Genomic DNA, 24,724 nt, shown 5'->3' on the forward strand with positions numbered 1-24,724 from the left:
AAAAAAGAAGTCTCATTCTGTAAAAGAGGGCAGGGCAGGAATGTTCTCAGAGCTTCCTGGGTGTGGATCAGATTGTGTAACCTTAGCTGTCTCATCTCTTCATCATATCTCTTCTGCTGCGTTCATCATCATTGACAGGAATCAGGTTTCTTCTTAAGACTAGGTGTGAGTCACAGTCGGATATTTATCAGTACTTTCCTTGCTCTACCTGAGATCTTTAAGTATTTTACCCGGTTTAGCAGCACAAGGAGTCTACAATATTATCAAGGGTCGTCTACAATCCAGGTACCAAGACAATGGAAGATCAAGGTGTAAAGAGAGCCAACGGCTCCCATTCTGAAGATGGCAATGAAAGTTTCCAACAAGATTCTGCAAATTCAAGTATTGATGAAACTCCAGAGCTCTCAAGTAGCCCTGGATTAGACCAAGGAGGTGTGAAAACGACAATTTTGAAAGGTAGTCCTGGACCTTCAAGTATTAAATTTAATCGTCTGAATCTTTTTAGTGGATCTGATGCAAAAGCTCCTGGAAGTCCTGGTCATGACAGTATAGAAAATCGAAGGTCTGTTCGTGTAAGTGCAGGATCCAGTATAGATTCTGATGATGTTCTCTGCGATTCCTGCATCGACGACAAAAAGAAAGCTGTAAAGTCCTGTCTGGTTTGCCAGACTTCCTTCTGCGAAATTCACCTTAAACCCCATCTGGAAGGAGCTGCCTTTAGGGACCATAAGTTGTTGGAGCCCATTAGGGACTTTGAAGCCAGAAAATGTCAACTTCACAGCAAGACAATGGAGCTGTTTTGTCAAACAGACCAAACGTGCATCTGTTACCTGTGTATGTTTCAAGAACACAAGAATCACAATACCGTGACAGTGGAGGCCGAGAAATATGTAAAAGAGGTAAGAGTTGATTTGGGGTTTATTCTCGATTACTTCTTTATAATAGTCAGAATAAACTAAAAAGTTGACTGTAAATATTACAATCATAGATGGGGGAACACCATCACTAAGTCTGGCAAATTTTGAGATGATTTCCATCATGGGTGAATAACAATATTTTAAATAGTTTTGAAAAATTTGCTATCTTATAATATAGAAAAATTATTTTTCCACGATTGATACTTACCACAAATTGGTTGACTTCATTGCTGTAGACTTAGTGGAGAAAAAACTGTGAACGATCAGATATCCCTCTGAAATCCAAAGTTTTTTTTAAGTTTTCTGAAAATCCATTATATGTCCTTAAGGGACTACTACTCAGATTCCCCGGACTTCAAGATTCCAAATGTATCTATTTATCAAAGGAGAAAGCTTACAATCCCTTAGTAGCAACAGTTCAATCGACGTTAATTAGAGGGAATACATTTTAATTAAACCATATTTCTGAATTAATCTCTATTATAATTGTATTACACTAATAGCTACAGGTTTAGACTTATATTAACGCTAAATAGCCTCTAGATATTTGATATCATAACATTTATAAGACTCCAGACATGTTCTTTCCTCTGTTTATGATGATTTAATCATTATGATCGCGTTTCTCATTCTGTTTTAATTTAATTGGAAGCTTCTAGTCTATTGTTTTAATATTTCATTCATTTAAATGGAATAAATTGTTAAAAGTAACATGTTAAAAATTGAAAAAAAGCATTAAGAAATAATTACAATTGTCAGAGTCATATGAGTTTCCCCTTTCCTAATAACACAGTGAATTAATAGCTACGCAGTCATTTTCCGGTCTATAATGATTAATCTTACAATAATGAATCCTATTCATTGTACACATGACTGATTTCACTCTTTATAAATCAAAAAGTGAAAGTTACAATTTGGAGGGGGGTAATTTTCTTTTTTTTTTGTAAAATGAGTAGATTTGAAAGTCAATAATATTGATCAGGGATCTTCCACTGCGGAATGCACAGTCTAGAGGTGGTTAAATACATATTCAGCTGTGGTCCTGTCTGAACACAACATAGACTGAGGGCGTCTCCTTTATTACGACATTTCATGAATGCCTATGTATAATAACTAAAATCTACGGCTGTTGTGCTGCCACACCCTGGGTGTGCCGGTGCATTATGCAGACAAGGCGCTTGCCTGTAGCTCAGTCAAGCACGTTAGCGGTTAGTTACGCACACTGACATCAGCTAGATCCCATCTAGGGGAGGTGGTGGGTGATAACTTGCAGTTGCAACCTACAACCATTTTATCATTGCTTCTTTCCGTGAAGGCCTCAGGCATAAAAATTAGATTGATCCAGAAACATTGCAGAAAATCTAAGGTGGTGAAACACAGAAAAGGCACAAAATGGAGATACTCATCTAAAACTACATTTATAATATACAGGTTTAAAGGGATTGTCCACTAGACATGATCGAATATTTTGATATTCTGTTCGGATTACGATTGCCGTATTTGCAATACTCACTGAACATAGCCAAACGCCATTGGAGTCAATGGGAGAAGAGATGAGCGAATATGTTTGGAAATGATCATCAAACATAAATTCAACACAAATATGGCAAATTTGGATTCAGCGATCATTTTCTGAACATATTCACTAATCTACATTGTCCACTGCTTTAAAAAGTTAAATTTAATGGGCCCAGGGTGTATTGAATAGAGAAAACCCTCCCAGACCAGAGCTGCTCCCTTTGCACATGTTGCTGTGTCTCCTGCCGGTCACCTGATATCAACCTCCAGAGGGGAACATCATGTGACCCTCAGAGCAAATCTGCACTTGCTGATCGCCTGCAGCCTCTACATTTCTTCCAAACAGCAAGAAACACTTCTGATCAGTGGCAGCAGTCACATGATGCCTCCTGCCACATATTGATGGCAGGAGACCAGTGGTGGACACAAGTCAAAGAAGCAGCACTGTTTTGGGAGATGTGCTTATTTTTTATATTTCTTACACCAACCTGGAGACATCAAAGAGGTTATCTGGGACTTTAACATTGATGGATTGGCCTATTGGCTGTTCCTGGTGTCGGTGGTGACTTGAACAGCTCAGTTGACGTGCTGCACAAAACAGCTCCGTTGACTGTATAATGGCCATGGCCAGGTGCTGCACATGAGCCCCCTATTCATATCAATAGGGGATAGATGTGCAGTACCAGGATGCGGCCACTATTCTGTTGAGTCGGCTGTGCAGTTATGGCTTCCACCGCCATCGGGAACAGCTGCTCGTTGGAGGTGCTGGGTGTCACATCCCGACCGATCAGATATTGATGATCTATCCTAAGGATAGGCCATCAATGTTAATGTTCTGATCAAACCCTTTAAATTTAACTTTTATAGTAGAGGACAATAGTTTTAACATGCTTAAAGGGAACCTGTCACCCCCAAAATCGACGGTGAGCTAAGCCCACTGGCATCAGGTGCTTATCTACAGCATTCCGGATGTATCCTGAAAGATGAGAAAAAGAGGTTAGATTATACTCACCTGGGTGGGCGGTCCGATCCGATGGGTGTCACGGTCCGGTTCGGGGCCTCCCATCTTCAAAGGATGACGTCCTCTTCTTGTATTCATGCTGCGGCTCCGGCGCAGGCGTACTTTGTCTGCCCTGCTGAGGGCAGAGCAAGGTACTGCAGTGCGCAGGCGCCGGGCTTCTCCGACCTTACCCAGCATCTGCGCACTGCAGTATTTTGCTCTGCCCTCAACAGGGCAGACAAAGTACATCTGCGCCGGATCCACAGCGTGACTACAGGAAGAGGATGTCATCGTAAGAGGCCCCAGACTGGACCGCGACACCCATCGGACCGGACCGCAGCAGGACCGCCCCTGGGTGAGTGTAATCTAACCTGTTTTTCTCATCTTTCAGGATACATTGGGGGCTTATCTACAGCATTCCAGAATGCTGTACATAAGCCCCTGATGCCGGTGGGCTTAGCTCATCTTTGATTTTGGGGGTCACAGGTTCCCTTTAATTCTATGTGACAACTGTCCCTAGTTACAGAGGAATAATTTGAAGTGCCAATACAAAATCTTTAGCAATGCCCACTAATGGAAACCATAATTTGTAATTCAGATTTTCTCAGGTGGGGCTGAAGATTTAGCACCCTCAGGTTTCAGGCACTTGACCGCATGGTTGTTGGTTCAGCTTTAGGTTTCAATAATTAAACTCTGGAACATTTGCTCAAGCTCCTCAGGTGGATGCAAATGTTAAAAGAGAGAGAGGTACCTTTGTACCATTTACTTAGCTAAGGGTAACATTTGCCATGAGGATTGCAAAGTAATGCGGGTATATAGGGCTTCAAAGAGGTGTTCCTATTTAATAAGTGTGCATAAGGAGATAGCTGTATTGCTGTCAATCATTTATTAGACCGCCCACTGGACTGCCAAGACAAGAATGAGCAAACGCTTCAATGCATAAAATGATACTGGATCCAATTTATACTGAATTTTCTCCCACAAGTCTACACTGTATACAACAATCAGCTCAGCCTTCCTTCCCAACATCAAATTGCCTACAGATTGTAAAGGATTTCCAAGCTGAAAGCTTCCCTTCAAGAAAGTTCTTCAGGATATTAAAGGGGTTGCCCCTTATTATCATCTTAATCACCTTCATATCATGCTCCATAGAAATTAAAAACAGTCCATATCCACCTTCTGTGTTAGCGCCATTACTTTGTTGTCTCTCCTGGTTGCATCCAATCAGTGTCCGCTGATTGTCTGCAGTGGTCATTGACATAACAACGAGAGACAGCACTCACAGAGCAGGAATGTCTCCTCTCTGGGTGGTGAGTAAGGACGGCTTTTAATTTTTACGGTCCATTCAAGTGATAAAAGGGACCCGGCCATGTTGTACATGCAGTCTAATATGTGAACAGCATGGCACAGAAAAGAAGAAGCTGATTGATATACAGTATGTTTGCTGGAAAAAATTAAGTATAACTTGTATTTTATTTATTCAAATCCCTGGTGCTTGTATACAGGTGAGTCCGGCGACTACTAGTGATTGCATGCATAGTGCTGCAGAGAAGACTGTCTGTCAATAAATGAATAGGACCGCCCACTGGACTCATGCCTACAAAGACCAGGGATTTCAATGAATAAAATGCATGTTTTATTGAATAAAAAAATAAAAAAAAGTATATCAGCTCCCTTTACTCTATACCATCTTGCCTGCGGATCAATTATCTTTTCCAACGAGCCAGGTTACCTTTAAGAAGAGCTTGTACAGCAATGGATAACCCTTTAAAATGTAGTTAAAAGGAGAGGCCGTCATTTTCTTTGGCCAATAACCCAGTTGCTTTTCTCCATGGCATTTAATGCATTGCTGAGCATTGTGCTATTATCTGCATACCTGCATTGTTGGGAATGTCCCCATGGTGCTAAAGGTCATTGAATCATAGAATAACAGGTTCAGGTACATTAATGTTCACACATTATCCTGTACAGTCAGGTGAATCTTACTGTTCCTGATACGTATTCTCAGCAGGGAAGGATTTTTTTGTGCTGCCATTAAAGTGAAAGCCTCGCAATGATCTCCATTGGAAGGTGTTATTATGGAATTCTGCAATATTCATGACTCAGTTCTGACCTTTGAGGTTATAATTTTAGATTTCTATGTCTATGTCAGCAGCGTATAATCTGACATACATCATGGCAGCTGATTTTTACATTAAGTATATTGACAGCCAGCAATCCTTGTAGAAAGTGACAGTATTCTACATTTCCAGCATATTTGCACCTTATTATTACATTGCTCAAATTTGCAAATTGAGACATTCTGATTATAACATTAGAAAAAAGGTAACTTATATAATTCTATAACGTAATCCTTCATTGCTCCATTCCCTGAGTAAGTTGTAGCTTCAGATACTTGACACCGCACGACATGTTACACAAAGTACAAATACATCATTCCTCCTATCCTCTTTATATTGCCTTCTTTTAACCTTAGCATTGTTAGGCTGTGTTCACACTGTTCTTTCTGCACTGCATTCCAATGAGTCCATCTAAATTTCCAAATTCACAGGATTCAGACAGGCCCCAACAAGGCCATTTCTGCAATGACATGAACAATGGACTGTTTCTGAGCTTGTTCGCTTGTTCAGTGTGAACAAGGGCCTTAGCAGCAATTCACTAGGTGCTTAAAGGGGTATTTCCATGTTCAAGATCCTATCCCAATATGTAATAGGTGTAATAATAATAATAATAATAATAATAATATTAGCAAATACCATATATACTCGTGTATAAGCCGAGATTTTCAGCACATTTTTCTGTTCTGAAAACGCCCCCCTCGGCTTATACACGAGTCATTGTCCAGAAAGCCAGCAGGGGGAGGGGGAGCGGCGGAGCAGCAGTAGGAGCCGGTGGCTGTGACATCATACTCACCCTCCTTGCGCTGTTGCTGAACGTCCCTGCATCACTGTCCCTGCATCTCTGTTGTCCCGGCACGTCAGCTGTTCCTGTGCTCAGCAGTCACGTGGTACCGCTCGTTAAGGTAATGAATATGCATGTGTCTCCACTCCCATGGAGCGCATATTTATTACCTTAATGAGCGGTAGCATGTGACCACTCAGCACAGGAAGATTAGCCATGCCTGGACAACGGAGATGCAGGAACATGCAGCGACGGCGCGAGGAGGGTGAGTATGACTGGGGAGGATGCCGAGCCATGCATACAAGGGGGAGGATGGGGGGAAGATGCCGAGCCATGCATACAAGGGGGAGGATGGGAGAGGACACTGAGCCATGCATACAAGGGGGAGGACTCCGAGCTATGCATAAAAGGGGGAGGACGGGGGAGTACGTCGAGCCATGCATACAAAAGGGAGGATGCCGAGCTATGCATAAAAGGGGAGGACGGGGGGAGTATGCCGAGCCATGCATACAACTAGGCGACCGGGGGAGCCATGCATACAACAGGGGGAGTCACACATAGCAGGACAGGACAGGGGGAGCCACACATACCAGGACAGCAATGGAGGAGCCACCTACCACGACAGGGGGGAGGCACACATAGCAGGACAGGGATGAGGGGACAATGCATATCCGGCTTATACCCCAGTCAATAAGCTTACCCAGTTTTCCGTGGCAAAATTAGGTGCCTCGGCTTATATTCAGGTCGGGTTATACTCGAGTATATGCGGTACCTCCAATCAGAAATGTAATATAGTTTTTCTGATTATGTCTTTTTCCTCGTGTGCAGCCATTACAGGACCATAGGTATCCATGGTTATGACTACTGATATAGTGACAGTTAGCTAGTTGCTAGTGCTCATAACCATGGATACCTAAGGCCCTGCAATACCTGCACATGAGGAAAGAGACATAACAAATCAGAAAAACTATACTACATTTCTAATTTGCTACTACTATTATTATTACACCTACACACATGGTCAAAATTGTTGGTACCCTAATGTGACAAAAGGGCATGTTAAATCAAGGTGTGTCCACTAACTAGCATCACAGGTGTCTACAATCTTGGAATCAGTGAGTGGGCCTGTATATAGGGCTACAGATACTCACTGTGCTGTTTGGTGACTTGGTGTGCATCACACTCAACATGGAACAGAGGAAGTGAAGGAAAGAGTTGTCTCAGGAGATTAGAAAGAAAATTATGGACAAACATGTTAAAGGTAAAAGTTATAAGACCATCTCCAAGCAGCTTGATCTTCCTGTGACTACAGTTGCACATATTATTCAGAAATGTAAGATCCATGGGACTGTAGCCAACCTCCCTGGACGTGGCCGCAGGAGGAAAATTGATGATAATATGAATGATAACAAAAGAGCCCAGAAAAACTTCTAAATAGATTAAAGGTGAACGTCAAGCTCAAGGAACATGAGTGTCAGATCGCACCATCCGTCGTTGCATGAGTCAAATTGGACTTCATGGGAGACGACCAAGGAATACACCATTGTTGAAAAAAAATCATAAAAATGCCAGACTGGATTTTGCCAAACTACATGTTGACAAGCCACAAAGCTTCTGGGAGAATGTCCTATGGACAGATGAGACAAAAATGGCAAGGCACATTAGCTCTATGTTCACAGACAGAAAAATGAAGGATATCAAGAAAAGAACACTGTCCCTACTGTGAAACATGGAGGAGGCTCTGTTATGTTCTGTGGCTGCTTTGCTGCATCTGGCCCAGAGTGTCTAGAATCTGTGCAGGCTACAGTGAAATCTCAAGACTATCAGGGGATTCTAGAGAGAAATGTGCTGCCCAGTGTCAGAAAGCTTGGTCTCAGTCGCAGGGCATGGGTCTTGCAACAGGATAATGACCCAAAACACACAGCTAAAAACACCCAAGAATGGCTAAGAGGAAAATATTGGACTATTCTGAGGTGGCCTTCTATGAGCCCCGACCTAAATCCTATTGAGTATCTTTGGAAAGAGCTGAAACATGCCATCTGGAAAAGACAACCTTCAAACACGAGACAACTGGAGCAGTTTGCTCTTGAGGAGTGGGCCAAAATACCTGTCGAGAGGTGCAGAGGTCTCACTGACAGTTACAGGAATCGTTTGATTGCAGTGATTGCCTCAAGAGGTTGTGCAACAAAATATTAAGTTAAGGGTACCATCACTTCTGTCCAGGCCTATTTCATGAGTTTTATTTTGTTTTTTTTAAAATTCTGTGGAAGCATGGTTGAAAAGCAATGTCTGGCTTTAATTTGTTGATTTTCAAAGATTTTTTTTTATTATTTATTACTTTTGTCAGATTCAAGTTATTTCTGTGACCATTGTGGGTTTTTCTGTCATTAAATGAGGGATACCAACAATTTTGACCATGTGTGTGCTACATATTGGGATAGGATCTTGGAGATGGGAATACCCCTTTAAGGCTAGGCACAGATGAGCGAAAATTCTCTCGTTCGAGAGAATCAGTTGGATTATGCTAATCACACTCTGATCAAACTCTGTCAGTCTGTAGAAATCGGACTGCTCTCATATGTCATCCGAGTGCAGTCCGGCGGCTTCCAGTGACTCATTGACTAGCATGGCCGAGTGCACTCTGAATATCGGATCAATCTAGGGTATGCTTCAATTGTGTGAATCAAAAATTGGCCATATCCACGGCTCCATAGAATAACATTGGTCAGAGTAAGATCCAATGTTTAGTCAAATTTCTGACTGAAAATACGGCCATGTGCATGAGACCTAATGGTGCTTCTCATAAGTAATGGGTACACTGGATATTCACATTCTATTTTAGACAGTGACACCACATCTTTCACAATCTCTGTGTAGTCAATGAACGAGATGTTTCATAGTTTACTTCTTAAAGGTAAAAATGTGTCCTTCTCATCGGATGATGACACAGAGGCATGGCTTATTATTTCACTTGTATAAGAGCCTTCTACTGTAACAAGGTTCCTGTTCAATGATTAAAAACAGAGATATACACAAAATATGCTAGAAATTTTTGTTCGATAGAATGAATATGTTTTATTAAAGCCCATTAAAGATTTATTTTTAACATTGTCAGCTATTATTATTATTATTATTATTATACATTTTTATAGCGCCATTTATTCCACGGTGCTTTACATGTGAAATACGGGGCAAATATAGACAAATACATTAAACATGAGCAAAAAACAAGGCATATGGGTACATAAGGAGGGAGGACCCTGCCCGTGAGGGCTCACAGTCTGCAGGGGACAGGTGATGATACACTAGGAGAGGGTAGAGCTGGTTGTGCGGCGGTTCAGTAGGTTCAGGATCACTGCAGGCTGTAGGCTTGTCGGAAGAGGTTTCAGGTTCTTTTTGAAGGTTTCTCTGGTAGGCGAGAGTCTGATGTGCTGGGGTAGAGAGTTCCAGAGTATGGGGGGAAGCACGGGAGAAGTCTTGGATGCGGTTGTGGGAAGAAGAGATGAGAGGGGAGTAGAGAAAGAGGTCTTGAGAGGATCGGAGGTTGCGTGTTGGTAGGTACCGGGAGATCATGTCACAGATGTATGGAGGAGATAGGTTGTGGATGGCTTTGTAGGTCATTGTGAGGGTATTGAACTGGAGTCTCTGGGCGATAGGAAGCCAGTGAAGGGCTTGGCATAGGGGAGAGGCTGGGGAATAGCGGGGAGACAGGTAGATTAGTCGGGCAGCAGAGTGTAGGATGGATTGGAGTGGTGCCAGAGTGCTAGAGGGGAGTCCAGAGAGTAGGAGGTTGCAGTAGTCGAGGCGGGAGATGATAAGGGCATCCACAGAATAGGTGGTACTTTGCTGATTGCTAGCCGTCTGACCCACTAAAAACAGGGCTCTAAAATGAGCATCGTGGAATGGCGTTGCATGCTCACCACCGCTCCACTCATTCTCAATGTGACTGCCAAAGATACCTAAGTGCCGCCCTTAGTTTTCTCGGTCAGTCCAATGAATAGACAATGAATAAGGTGATGGTGTGCACTTGTGACCTTGATTCCCTAGTCTTATTTTAAAACCTTGCTCTTGGATTCAGTGGTAAGACCCCCAAGAACTATCATCTACCCTGTTGATATGTGATAGATAGGTTCAATGTTGAAAATAACCCTTAGAAGCGGTGTTGAAGTTGTAGAAACCTGTCACCTATCGACAGGATTGGGACCTCCATGTGTACATACTTGATTGCAGCTCCATTCACTCACTTATGGGACTGTCGGAGTGCGGTATTCAATTCTGTCCCATAGTCCATAGGGAATGCATGAAGCGGTGGTCAAGCGTTCGCTGCACCATTCTAATGAGGGTAAAAGCACCCATTATGCAATAAGTGGGGCTTGCTACAGCCAACCTGCCACCAATCTTAAATTTATCACCTATTCATAGGTGCTAACTAGTGATGAGCGAATATACTCGTTACTCGAGATTTCTCGAGCATGCTTGGGGGTCCTCCGAGTATTTTTTAGTGCTCGGAGAATAAGTTTTCCTCACCTCAGCTGAATGATTTACATCTGTTAGCCAGCATAAGTACATGTGGGTATTCCCTAGAAACCAGGCAACCCCCACATGTACTTATGCTGGCTAACAGATGTAAATCATTCAGCTGCGGCAAGAAAAATGAAATCTCTGAGCACTAAAAAATACTCGGAGGACCCCCAAGCGTGCTCGAGAAATCTCGAGTAACGAGTATATTCGCTCATCACTAGTGCTAACTTTTATATCCTCGATTATTGATTTGAGGCTGCAATCACATTGCATTCAAGAGATCTTTTCCTATAAATGTCTTTTATTTGTAAAAGAAGACATCGTTGAAGTCAGCCTTAGGCGGCATTCATACATTTGTGGGTCATGGTCCGAGCACTACCCTGATTCACGGACTGTACACAGGTGTCCTGGCCCGAACTTAAAGCACCACTTCAGTGGGGGGGGGTTTCAGTGCTGGAATGTTTCTTCTTACCTCAGGTACCTGCCCCTAGTCTAATACTCACCCTCTGGCATCTTCACCTTTTTTTGGCACCACTCCATTCCCATCTTGTGACCACAACATCCAAAAGTCAGAAGTTACGACTCACGAGCACTCAATGCAAATCTATGAGAGCCAGAATGAAGCTCTATAGACCTGCATTGAAGAGCGGCCTCTGGTATGCTCCATGAAACCATGGAGTGATCCGTCAGATCACAAACTGCTGGAGACCGACTGGAGAGACGCCGATAGAAGGTGAAGATTGCAGCAGGTCAGTATAAGACTAAGGGCAGGGACCTTAGATTCAAAGCACCACTCCAAAGGTAAAATAAAAAAAAGAAGTGGTGCTTTAACAATCTCATATGTCTTTGAGGCTGTCAGGTTTGGGTCAGGAAACTATGAATGATGGTCCTTGCTCGGACAGTGAGACCTTAATGTGTAACTATGGCATAGGTATGCAACAAAACTGATAAACCTGCCACGTTATGGTTTTTTTTTAAATAACCCTTCACTTCAGACACACCACTCAGACTCAGTAAAGGGGCTGGATGTAAGCATACATATAGACAGTTTCCTTCTGCTGGTGTCTGGGCCATACACCCCGGTCGCCAGTTTGCATACTGGAGGGTCTAACACCAAGATGTCTTTCAGCTTTAGTACCTGAGTCAGGAGCAGATTGTTCCAGCCCTGTCCCTTTAGGCTAATCCAACACGGCATGTTCTTGTTTCTTAACAGTACACCACACACCTCTAAGAGAAAAGGTTTTGGGTGGAGAATCTAGGCAGATCAAATAGAAAGTTAGCTCATACTCCCTCATCCCAAATATATACATATAAACCCTTTAACAAGCAATAAACCACCGGCTCACACGCGGCTATAAATTTGCGTTTCTATTCTGTGCATTTACAATTTGTCATAGGATTTAAAAGCTAAAAAGAGAAGTTGTTTCTGTCATCTCAGAAAACTCTGACAGTTTATCTTTTCTTATCTGGGCTATAATTGCTTATAAAATTCTTGGGAACAGCTCTGCGAGCGAGTGTCTTCATAACTACAGTACAAAAGGTCATTAGTAACAGAAGCAAATGAGTATACAAACCATAAAATATACATGCGGCGGCGTCTTGCGTGAGGAGAACTGAGATTTAGATGAGAAAATGTAATTTACTGGGTAGAAAAATAAAATTGTGTCATCAACGTTAATAGTTTATTCATGCAGTAAGGAAATTTGGCTTATAAAAGGGTAATCAAATTATTCTAAGTATATTAAAAACATATCAAATAGAAAGAGGAAATCCAATTATTTAAAATGAAATGTTCATAAAATGTAAATAATATTTGTAAATCATTTGCCTAGAATTCTGCTTAATTCCTATAAACAAAGCGCAGTACATTGTAGGAGTGCGGTAATTAAAGGGAATCAGTCACCTCATTTTTCTCATATAAGCTGCGGCCACCGCCATTAGGGGCTTATCTACAGCATTCTATAATGCTATAGATTAGCCCCCAATGTAACCTGAAAGATAAGAAAAACAAGCTAGATTTTGCTCACCCAGGGGCGGTCCGGTGCGGTCCAGGTCCGATGGGCATCGCAGGTCCGGGTTCAGCGCTTCCCATCGTCATGCGATGACATCCTCTTCCTTGCTTCTGTCGTGGCTCATGCACAGGCGTAATTCTCTGCCCTGTTGAGGGCAGAGCAAAGTACTGCAGTGCGCAGGTGCCGGAAAAGCTCAGAGAGGCCTAGCGCCTGCACACTGAAGTACTTTACTCTGCCCTCAACAGGGCAAATCAGTACGCCTGCGCAGGAGCCACAACATGAAGCAAGGAGGATGACGACATCGTATGAAGATGGGATGTGCCAGACCTGGACCTGCAATGCCCTTCGGACCCGGACTGCACCGTACCGCCTCTTGGTGAGTATAATGTAACTTCTTTTCCTTATCTTTCAGGTTACATCGGGGGCTTATCTACAGCATTACAGAATGCTGTAGATAAGCCCCTAATGGCAGTGGCCGCAGCTTATATGCGAAAAAGGAGATGACGGATTCCCTGTAAAGTTTTTTGGTACTGCGATTTCATGTTGGTGACCTAATCTTATAATAGCTGTATACTTATGACCACTGTCGTCTAAACATTCATGCTACTCCTCATAGAGTTCAGCTGAATGTTTACCTGCTTTTAGAAAAGAAAGCCATTGCCAAAAGTCTCTTGAAGTAGTTTCTCCTCCCTGAAAAAAAAAAAGGATCGGTCATTCTAATTCCAACTGCCTAGTTCCTCTCTTTCCCAACATCATCATTTGGGAAAAAGTTGGGAAGTCTCATACACATCATATGGGTGGTCAGGTGTTGTGAATTTCTGCTCTTGGGCTCCCTCCGGTGGTTATAAGTGGTAGCGCTGCTGTAATTGGATCGCAGCATTCATCAGGTGTGTCCACTAGGGTTGAGCGAAACGGGTCGACCATTTTCAGAAGTCGCCGACTTTTGGCAAAGTCGGGTTTCATGAAACCCGACCCGACCCCTGTGTGGGGTCGGCCATGAGGTCGGCGATCTTCTGAATCTGGTATCGGAATTCCGATACCGAGTTCCGATATGCTTGCGATATCGGAACTCGGTATCGGAATCCACATTTAAGTGTAAAATAAAGAATTAAAATAAAAAATATTGATATACTCACCTCTCCGACGAGCCCTGGTAGTAATCGGCATCTTCCGTTCCTAAGAATGAGCGCGTTCAGGGCCTTAGAAGACATCACGGCTTTGTGATTGGTCGCGGCGGCCCACGTGACCGCTCAGCGACCAATCACAAGCCGTGACGTAATTCTCTCAGGTCTTAAATTCCTCATTCTAGGAATTTAGGCCATGAGAATTACGTCACGGCTTGTGATTGGTCGCTGCGACCAATCACAAAGCCGTGACGTCATCTAAGGCCCTGAACGCGCTCATTCTTAGGAACGGAAGATGACGATTACTACCAGGGCTCGTCAGAGGGTGAGTATATCAATATTTTTTATTTTAATTCTTTATTTTACACTTAAATATGGATCCCAGGGCCTGAAGGAGAGTTTCCTCTCCTTCAGACCCTGGGAACCATAGTATCCCATTGCACTGCATTGGGTTTCGCGTTTCGACCGACCCCGACCCCGACTTTTTTATAGGATCGGCCGATTTCACTCGACCCGACTTTTGAGAAAGTCGGGTTTCGTGAAACCCGACCCGATCCTATAAAAATAAAAGTCGCTCAACCCTAGTGTCCACTTTTTGCAATTCTGACTGGGCTATTTAGTCTTGATTTACCCTTTAGTCAGTGCCAGTTGTCCATTGTTTCCTGGAGGATTCACTTCCCAGCCTGGTCTCTCTTGCTTTGCTGTTCATTTCATCAAGGATAAGTTCTGGCTTTGTTTTTTGCAGTCCACATGCTGTGGGCCTGATCGTTCAGTGCTTTTCCATGTTTTGTCTTGTCCAGCTTGGTCTGTATAAGGATTTGCTCAGCCAAGCTGGTATCTCTGGAGATGCAGATATACCCGCCATGTCTTTAGTTAGATGTGGAGATTTTTGTATTTTCTGTGGTGGATATTTTCTAGTGTTTTAATACTGACCGCATAGTACTCTGTCCTATCCTTTCTATTTAGCTAGAGTGGCCTCCTTTGCTAAATCCTGTTTTCAGTCTGCGTGTGTTATTTCCCTCTCCTCTCACAGTCAATATTTGTGGGGGGCTGTCTATCCTTTGGGGATTTTCTCTGAGGCAAGATAGTTTTCCCTTTTCTATCTTTAGGAATAATTAGTCCTCCGGCTGTGTCGAGATGTCTAGGGAGTGTTAGGTACATTCCACGGCTACATCTAGTTGTGGTGTTAAGTTCAGGGTCTGCGGTCAGTACAGGTACCACCTCTCCAGAGTACGTCTCATGCTGCTCCTAGGCCACCAGATCATAACAGTCAGGCCCACCAAAATTGGCTGGTTTGGCTGACTTTTATCTAGTGTGCCTGGGGTCCTTTAGATTAGGTCATCAACCTGTGATCATGCCCAAGAATACCTACTGATCAACAGCACAAGATCATCTACAGTTCTACAGTACTTGTACCTGTTACTACTCTTCAATTGTGACTAAGCTGGAGTTTGAAACACAAAAAGATGAATGTGAGTGACACTGTGTCTACTGAAGTGAAGGAATTGCTGCCTCTTGTTCTGTTAGTGGGGCCCCATATTAAAGCAATAAAACATAATCTATCCAGTCAGTCCGTAAAGTGGTGGCCCGAAACTAACTACTCTTAAATCCCTATCAATTTTTTTTCACAATGCAATATTTCATTAAAAAGTGACGTCAAGTTTTTGAGCGATGCTGGTCTCTGCTCACTTGTTCTCTTCTCACAATGCACACTGACAGTGCACTCTGTTGCCAGCTCGTCACTCCTGAGCAGAGCCGATGATGGACTGCACTGTCACTGTGCACTGAGAACAGTGCACAGTGACAAGATCCTACTGAGGATACATTGGAATTGATATCCAACACATGTTCAGCAGAGGAGGGACTAGCACAGCCACTTAAATGGACGTCACTGATGACGCTTCACTTCAGGGTGGTGCAGAGGCTGAAACAGTGACTTCAACCTCTGCCTCCTGATGACTTCTTGTTTGACTATCCCAGCATGCACTAGGGTTCTCAAATGAAGCGTCATCACACAAAAAAGGGAAAAAAATAAGGCAGTTAGGTAGAATAACGAGGGAAGGATAGGGATTTTTTAATTAACGTAAATTAGAAAAATGAATTTAATTATTACATTAAATAGATAGAGATTTAGGATTAAAATAAAATTTAGTTTTAGACTACACCTTTATCTGTCTTAGGTTGTGTCTGTTTAATGGCCAGTGTGGACATGCTCCTATTTTGCATGTGTACCAACAAATACACCAGTTCATTTTTTTTAGTTAAGCGCAGATAAAGGTGTGCCCACCAGGTACCCCTCATTGAGTTTGGAGCTCTAAAATCACACCCTTCATAATATCACAAAATTTGATGAAATTTAGTATATAATACTACATCATAAAAACAAAACAAAAACATAATCTTATAACTAATGGTAATGGGCATATCTTCATTATTACAGATAACTTTTCTTTCTTTGCGGGGATTTAGGTAAACTTTAATAAAATATTGATAAAAGCCGAGAAGAGCTGGGATTATAAACCAATTACATTCATGGGCTTAAATATATTCAACCTAATATAATACTAATTTAGGAGTCTAGCGTCTCTGGAAAGAATGGCTTTCACCTTTTCAAGGAGAACTTTGATAGGTCAATTAAATCAATGAAGTTGTGAGATTGTGTACACATTTGCTTCCAGTAATGGCATTAAGCCAATAGCGTGTAAGAGACTGAAGCTGGGTTTGCTTCCCACAGTAAAAGGCTTATCCTTGGCAGGCGTCTAGGTCCTTCAAAACAATTTAAAATGCAAATGAAGATGCTAAAAGCTAATTAAGAAAACAATTAAGTGTGGTGGAAGAGTTTTGGATGGAATTATGAACAGGAAATTCAAACAATTTGCATAATAGTTCGAACAATATCTTAACTATGGTGCAAATAACACCGGTCAAACAACTGAACACATACAGATACATATTACATAGATCAATAAGAAGTTTTAGGACTTTTTTATTCTTTTTGCAATTGTCACAATTATACACTGAAGGTTCAGACTCCTTGTAGAGTATCACGTTGGGCAGGAAGGTCGCAAGATCTTTGAGCATCTTATTCTCTAGAGGATTTGAGGACCATATATTATATTTTTAAATACAGAGTTAAAAAGTGTAACTTATTATTGGTTAGTAACTGGTTAGTAATTGTTGGTTAGTAATATGACTGCGGCTATTATAAGCATAATTTTCCCAGCAAGCCTTGGCATGTTTATGCATTATGGTAAAAGTCTATACATTTGAATGGGAAATCCTTAATTTGTCCTGTCTTTGAATGGAAGGCAAATAGAACACTTATGACCAATTGACATGAGCTGACAAGCGCCGATCGGCTTCATCTATTCATCAATTTACTCAAACATTTTTGCCTCAAACATGAGTATGAGGGTAGGGAGAGAACATCATATAAAACCAAACGCATTTCAAACGCAAGCCGCGTTCTTAAACTTGGTCTTTAAGAATGGAGCTTGCATTCCTATATTGTTTTATATGATGTTCTCTTCCTACCCTACACACATCCACGTTGTTAAGTGTGTATGCATTTTATGAAATTACAATAAAAGGATTGGAATCTGGATCGCTCCTTTACTCTTCAATATACTACTTGGACACTATGTAGTAGTGTGACTACAGGCTTCCTCTGTTTTTGGACTAGTCTACAAACATGAGCTAGTTATTTTTCTTGTTTTTTTTTTCCCTATTTAGATATGCCAACCCAATATTTAGGATGATAGAAGGATCATTAATATTGTTGTTCCATGCCCATAGAATATCACAGTTATTGACAGCACTTCTCCCATTTAAACAGAACTATGTGATGTCGAGAATGATGATTTTACCAAATACTCAACGGACTTGTGTTTTGCTAATTCCATCAGATTTTTACTTTAATTTTTCCACAAGCCCATCTTATGAATGCTTGTTCACCATTATTGGCTTTTCAAACTGAACCCTTACTCTTGGTTTCACCGATAGATCACAGATAATTGTTGTCAGTCATCAGTTTTGGGACACCAGGTGCACAATTGTTTTGACATGATACATAATGCCCTTGTACACATTACATTAATTCGGTCCGTGCCCAACGATTATAACAAGAGTACAAGACTGATTATTGGGGGACATCTGACTTTCTCCGAAATATGATGTTGCTCACAATTGGGTGTGTTGAATTTTAAGATCCAAGCCCTTTGTTCATACACTACATGAGCTATCACCAAAAGTGTCTAACAGTGGTCTACTCCATATACATGGCCACCTTTTTGGTGGTCTTCAGTTCAACATTGTCATGAACCATGAACCTAATAAACTATTGTGTAAAGGAATAATATAATGTTCTGGCATTGGCTACATTTCAACGCCAGTCAAAATAACTCCCAAAAATGATCAGAGTGCTTGATTTACTGGCAGCTGGGGTTGGAATGGTGCAATGACTTATCAGTGTAACCTGGGTGTAGAGACATTAAACTATATCAGGTTATTCACAACTTTATAACTAAACTCACAATCTGATCCAGCAAATAATTCCACTAATAATAAGTATGATACGACTTTGTAAATTCTGCCATGCATAAAGTGTTATCTACCGGATAATGACCTGGTGATTATACAATGTGGCTAATGCTTCATGCTCCTTCTATTAAAGACAGAACTGTCTGAAATCCAGGAGCAGCTTCACCTCCAGTTACTTGAAGTAGATGATGAAGTGGAGAAATGGCACAAGGAGAAAGATCGTATAAGGGTAAGAAAACTGTCATCATTATTTTGAAGCTTTGATTTTGCATTTTATTCAGCCATAGTCTTGAAAGCTTTGTCACCCATTCTAAGACTCGCCTAAGTACAAAGTGAACAGCAGATAGATGGTGTTTTATTAGCTCTATAAGCTGGTCACAGCACTTGATAAATCTTGCTAGGACATTCTAACACATCTATAAGAATGTATTTGGATCTTTAAAGACTTTACTTTTTGCTGGTGAACCTGATTGCTCCTACATGACAAAAGTTTTATACAGAATTTTGGGTGATGTCAGGCTGAATCAATTGTATTCTGGTTAAGGCAAAAGAGCCAAGAATTAATGACAATACAGAGAGTATATGTTTTTTTCCTTCTATTGTGGACCACTATTTACAGAGATTAATATCTATTAGTGATTTTCGAGCATGCTCAGGTGTTCTCCTAGTATTTTGGGCATGCTCGTATATTATGTTTGTGTCCCCACAGCTGCATGATTTGTGGCTGCTAGACAACCTGAACACACGTGGGGTTTCCCTAACAAACAGGCAATCCCTGCATGTATTCACGTTTTCTTTTGATTGATCGTTCATGTGCTTGTATGTGGACAGGAGAGTAAACCACTTTCAGACATCTTTGATAGTGTATTATCTTTCCTGGGATTTGGCATTTGAATTCAAGCTGTCTAGGCATAATCGGGTTTGACCTGGCAGGTTCGGTAAACTTTAATCTAATGTGAATGGTGTCCTTCAGATTTCATTGATCCTAATTATAGCAGAGATAATTACAATTTTGAACAATCTAGTATGAAATAAACTATGTGCTTTTGGCAAACTTAAAGGTCTCAGGTTATTAAATTGCTTTAAATAGTTAAATAGCATGAAAATAAGCAAGCTTGCAATTGACTTGCATGGTCCATCTACTATCATTCTCCTGCATGGAGAGCTTTTATTTTCCATAGCATACAGCTGGTTTGCATGGAGCTTGGCCTCTACTGCCTGCCCAGATCCTGGCCAAGAGTGCACAGTAGTTACATTGAAGGAGAGACAACTCCTAATATCCCACCCAACTTTCTTCAGCTCAACTTCTATCTGTTGAACTGCCACCTCCTTCATCTCAGCTCCTGACAAGCTGCTGTTATAAGTTTTGCAAAATAACCAGCCCCATGCACCCCTCCCCAATGCTGCCTTCTGAGCAGTTATCCGAACTATGGCTCTAAACTACCCGAGCCCTGTGCTTGTTCAAATTCCATGTTATCTCTATATCTAAATATAGCGATAGCAGTGTAGACTTGGATGTGTTACAGCAGAACATGAGCTGAGCTTTATAGTTCTACTAATACTACAGCTCTGCTACTCACCAGAACTGTCACTCAAGGAAGAGAACCCATCCTGCAAGAAACCAGGGAGTGAGGAGACTGGATAGCTGTGTGCTGCTCAAGAGACTGTTTGAGAATAACCTTTTATGTAGATTTTCTTATGTGTTGAAGAAGATCTCCTTTGAGCTATTCTAACTTTCCCCTGCATTTCTAGCATTGTCAGAAGTTTCTGCACAATATTTAAAGCTCTCAAGTGTAAGACCTTGTATGTGGCATTTATACAATTACGGGGTGCACATTTTTCACTTAGGTGTCACACTTCCTGAATGTGAATAATGCTTCAACTATTTTTTGCTACAAAGCTGCAGGCACACACCTGCCTTAATAGCATGCATGTATGGATGTTCAAGATAAATTGCAAAGAAAGAAACATTTTTGTAGGCCTTAAGTGTGAAAAAAGCCAAGATGAAAGTGTTTGCCTGGCCAACATTCTTCATAAGTGATGGATGACTACAGATTAGTAGTGAGGCAATAGTACAGTGGCTTTCATAAGATGCTTTTCTGTTCCCCAGCCTGTCTTTATAGCAGATTGATGCCATGTAGCGCCTGTTCTTTGTGATAATGGCATAAATGCTCTGGTGTTTGTGTCAGCTGGATGGTGTGTTACAGAACATTTCTGATATTGTCATAATGTCCAAGAGTGTAGAAGATGTTTGTAGGAGATTATGGGGAAATTTTCTTACATAAAAAAAGAAAAATACATTTAGTTATTCTAATTATTCATCAGTCTTTGTATAATTATGAATTTCGTGTACTGTGTTCCATTACCTTATCTTGCTATCTTTTCTCTCAAACGCCCTGCTGAAAGTTCTGTATGACCTGCCTTGTTCATGCACTTACAGTAGCTGTTTTGATCTGCGGGTCCAGAAAATACTACATACTCCAATGTGAGCTTCTCTGCCCTCCTTTGCCATTATCAGACACTATTTGCAAACATTCTCCCTGCCTGATCATGTGGGAGAGGAATAGAGAAGCTCACATTGGGGTACAGCTATTTGGGAGACCTGTAGTTCATAACAGCTACACCAAGTGCTTGAGCAAGGCAGGTCAAACAGCCCTTTCAGCATGGAGTTTGAGAAAAAAGAAGGCACAAAAAGGTCACAGGGTAGGTTACAGAATTTTATAATTGTAATATTTACATTAAAATGGAAAGTTTAGTTACTCTTTAAGCAACTTTCTCCTTTCTTACTACTTAAAAAAATAGGGGGTGCTTGCAATAGTAGAGTTCCCCATTAAATGCGCTATACTTTACACTAACCATAGTGACGTGCTGGGGTACACTTTCTGTTCCCACTCACTGTAATTGGCTGCTGTGGTCAGCAAGTTCAGTTTTTCAATTGAACCATTTTGAAAAATGAGGCCCACAATTTATAAGATGCCTACATCAATATAAAAATGAATGCCTGGAACTTCTGCGACAACAACAAAGTGGGAGCAAGGTGGTTTCTTTTCCCCAGCATTTAAAGAAGACCTGGATATATCGCCAAAATTCAACAAAACTGATCACTGCTATACAAATGCTCTATGGTGAGCTCTTTCAGACCGAGCTGGGAGATCTCGAGTCATCTAGCAACTTTGCATCATAGCAAACAACATTTGAAAACCATTTTGCAGGGAATACATGGACAATTATTTACATAGCCACATCCCTTACAGACAACTTGTAGCCAATGAATACCCCATTCCACCTTTTGGGTGTGCCTCTGGGAGCTGGGTATCGGTGTCACATCAATAAACAGTTGGGGGATTCCTGCATTCCAGGAGACTCCCTAAGACATTCGCGTTGCCCATAACATTTGACAGCTGTTCTACAAATACTTGAAGTTTCCCCATTTTCTGGGAGCTTTGGGGATATTCCAAGAGAATTTACAAGAACACTACCAAAGGTGGAGAGGGTTCCCTTGTGGGGAAGTTTGGACCCACGCTGGTTCATTTGTATAATATTCTTTCCACTTACTGTATATGGCAATTTTTTTACTAGGGCTTCTAAAATTAAACAGTCTTATACGAAAACAACCAACATGGGATGGTGATAGTATAAAACTTCTTTGCTAATTATCATTTTTTCTAAACAAAAGTACTTCTATAGGAAGCGGCAAATGAATTCCTCTTAAATGTCAAGTAATAGATGTCCTGTATCTAAGACAAGCAGATATATACTTTTCTTTATGGTCTCTGATATGCTTTTAAAGGTATAACATAAATCGTCTCACTTTACAAGACGCGCAGTCTCGAAGTCTGACTGCGTTACAACAGATTGCACATAGACATCACATTGACCCAATCGATTGCTCAATTCACTTCACATGAATCATGTTCCATATGAGCCATATGGGAACAACCGAAACATGCATCATCACATATCATCCCATGGACCAGAGTGGAGTGCTTCGAATTAGGGCCAATGACAACATATGGTGCATTGCCGACGTCTGGCGTACATTGCTCCAAGTGAGCGAAAACATCTACTTTATTATGATGGGAACCAGCAAATACGGAGAATGGTCAATGGTCAGCAAAGTCCACACAGGTGGGCCTTTATGTGCAGAGTAGACAAATGTTCTTTATCTTGACAAAGCCCAGTAATAGATCCAAAAGTATCTATTTTTATACTTGGCAGAAAAAATTGCTTTCTGATATTCTGTCACCTGGTTTGGATGCTGTCTGCTTGAATTTGTACCAAGTGGGATTCCTTGGTTTTGGACTTTGTGTACCTCTGAAGAAGGAGTCCCATTTCAAATGTTCTTTCTCTGTCTTTATTAGTTTGTCCATCAACAAACACCAAGGAGGTCAAAACTGCACCTTTACCTGTAATCATAGCTATAGATCTATATACAACAGTTACCTTATCCACACTGTGGACTTCGCATGTATAGCTGCTTTTTAGCCGGGTGTCCTGTGTGATAAAGGCTATAGGTTGGGCACAGACTATCGTTCCCACCTGCAGAATATGTACATAAATTTGCATCACAGCCATTTACTAAAAATTACTGCTTAGAACCACAGAAATATATATATATATATATATATATATATATATATATATATATATATATATATATATATATATAATATTTTTGAAGGTAGTAAATATAGGTTTCTGATAGTTACAGTGAAGAAAGTTTGTGAAAATGTTAATAATGACTGAATTCATTTATTACGCTATTGCATTCACCGTTAAGCACCTGAATATACTGTGACTTTTTTTTTCTTCCCGTACTTCCACACTCTAAAAATCACTTAAATCAAATGCTTTTCCTCCATTATCTGTGGCTGGCCATGATGCTAATCCTTGTGTTCACTGCTGGTGGCTTTATTCTGATTATTCATTATTATCTTCATGATCACATGAGGGATCTGCCTGTTTCCACTGCTGTTCAGTTCCGTCCCTGCTTTTACCGATGACTTTTCTTCCCTCCGCACTGTATTTCTTCTAACAAAAGCCTTTGCACTTCTATGAATGGGTCTTGACTAGAGGGTGTCACGCGGAGCCGCTTAGCTGGATTAGCCGCTTTCGGATGCTGCTGACAATAGTTTTGTCTACCTTCAATGACAGTTAAAATAATATTCTACAGCGGTTTATTTTATCTGTTTGGAGCAGTCCCATGTGGTGCACTTTATAATGAGTAACATCTGAACGCCGAGTTCTTTTTGAGTATATGGGAAAGTTTGATTTCCAGTTACACCCTCCGCTTCCAGCATTGTCTCTTGCACATGCACACACACGACCATATTACGTCACTGTGCTGGAGCCTTATCATTATTTCACAGGGCTGGAATGAATCATAGGAGCGACTTTCCTAATCTCCCTGGACAGGATCTTTCTCTGCCCCTGTGCTGTATGAGTGCATTCTGGGCATTTTTAGGATACGCTAAAAATTTTTTTTAGGAATTTTAGTCTCCTCTAAAAATATGCCATTATTTGTGTTCCTTTAGCTTGACATTGATAAACTCCAGGACAACCCCTTTAAGCTATTGTTAACATTTATGGCCTATCCTCAAGATAGGCCATCAATTTTTGATGCGTGAGGGTGCAGTACCTGGCAACCCCGTCGATCAACTGTTCCTGGTGTCATCCTGAATTAATTAGTTACAGAGCTGCACAGCTCCATCGACTGTATAGTGGCCATGGCTGGGTGTTGCACATCTGCCACCAATTCAAATCAATGTGGGTTGAATGTGCAGTACCCATCCACAGCCACTTCTCTGTCTACACAGCTGTGCTGTGCAGCTCCATAACTGAGCAGTTCCAGCAACCACCGCCACCAGGAACAGCTAATTTTGGAGCTGCCGATTGTTACACCCCCACTGATCAGTCATTGATGACCCAAAAGGGAGTGCTAAGCTGGTGTAAGGAGACCTATAGGCCATGCAATGTTTCTCTGGAAATTGTAATATGCAAATAGCCACTTCAGAGAAGAAGAGGTCTTGAACTTTAGCGACACCTATTTGGAGATAGCAATCCTAATCTGTTACCTATCCTGATTCCTTACCATATGACTTAGGATAAGATGCCAAACCAGACATTCTATTTGCAGATAGATGTTTTCAGATGTCCCCCCCCCCCTCATCAATGATAAACAGGAGATCTGAT

The 24,724-nt window shown here is 41.4% G+C and overlaps 1 protein-coding gene across 2 annotated transcripts in view; it reads left to right on the forward strand.

Annotated features, from left to right (window-relative positions):
• Positions 1 to 104: 104 nt before the first annotated feature.
• TRIM29 (tripartite motif containing 29) overlaps positions 105 to 24,724 on the forward strand; it is a 72,972-nt gene continuing 48,352 nt past the window's right edge. For both annotated transcript variants that reach the window (XM_077250491.1, XM_077250492.1), the window contains exons 1-2: positions 105 to 899; positions 18,666 to 18,761. In XM_077250491.1, coding sequence (XP_077106606.1) covers positions 297 to 899; positions 18,666 to 18,761 — 699 coding nt within the window. In that variant the 5' untranslated portion in view covers positions 105 to 296. The remainder of the gene's footprint in view (positions 900 to 18,665; positions 18,762 to 24,724) is intronic.

Source organism: Ranitomeya variabilis, chromosome 4 (assembly GCF_051348905.1).
Source record: "Ranitomeya variabilis isolate aRanVar5 chromosome 4, aRanVar5.hap1, whole genome shotgun sequence".
In the NCBI taxonomy this organism is placed as follows: Eukaryota; Metazoa; Chordata; class Amphibia; order Anura; family Dendrobatidae; genus Ranitomeya; species Ranitomeya variabilis.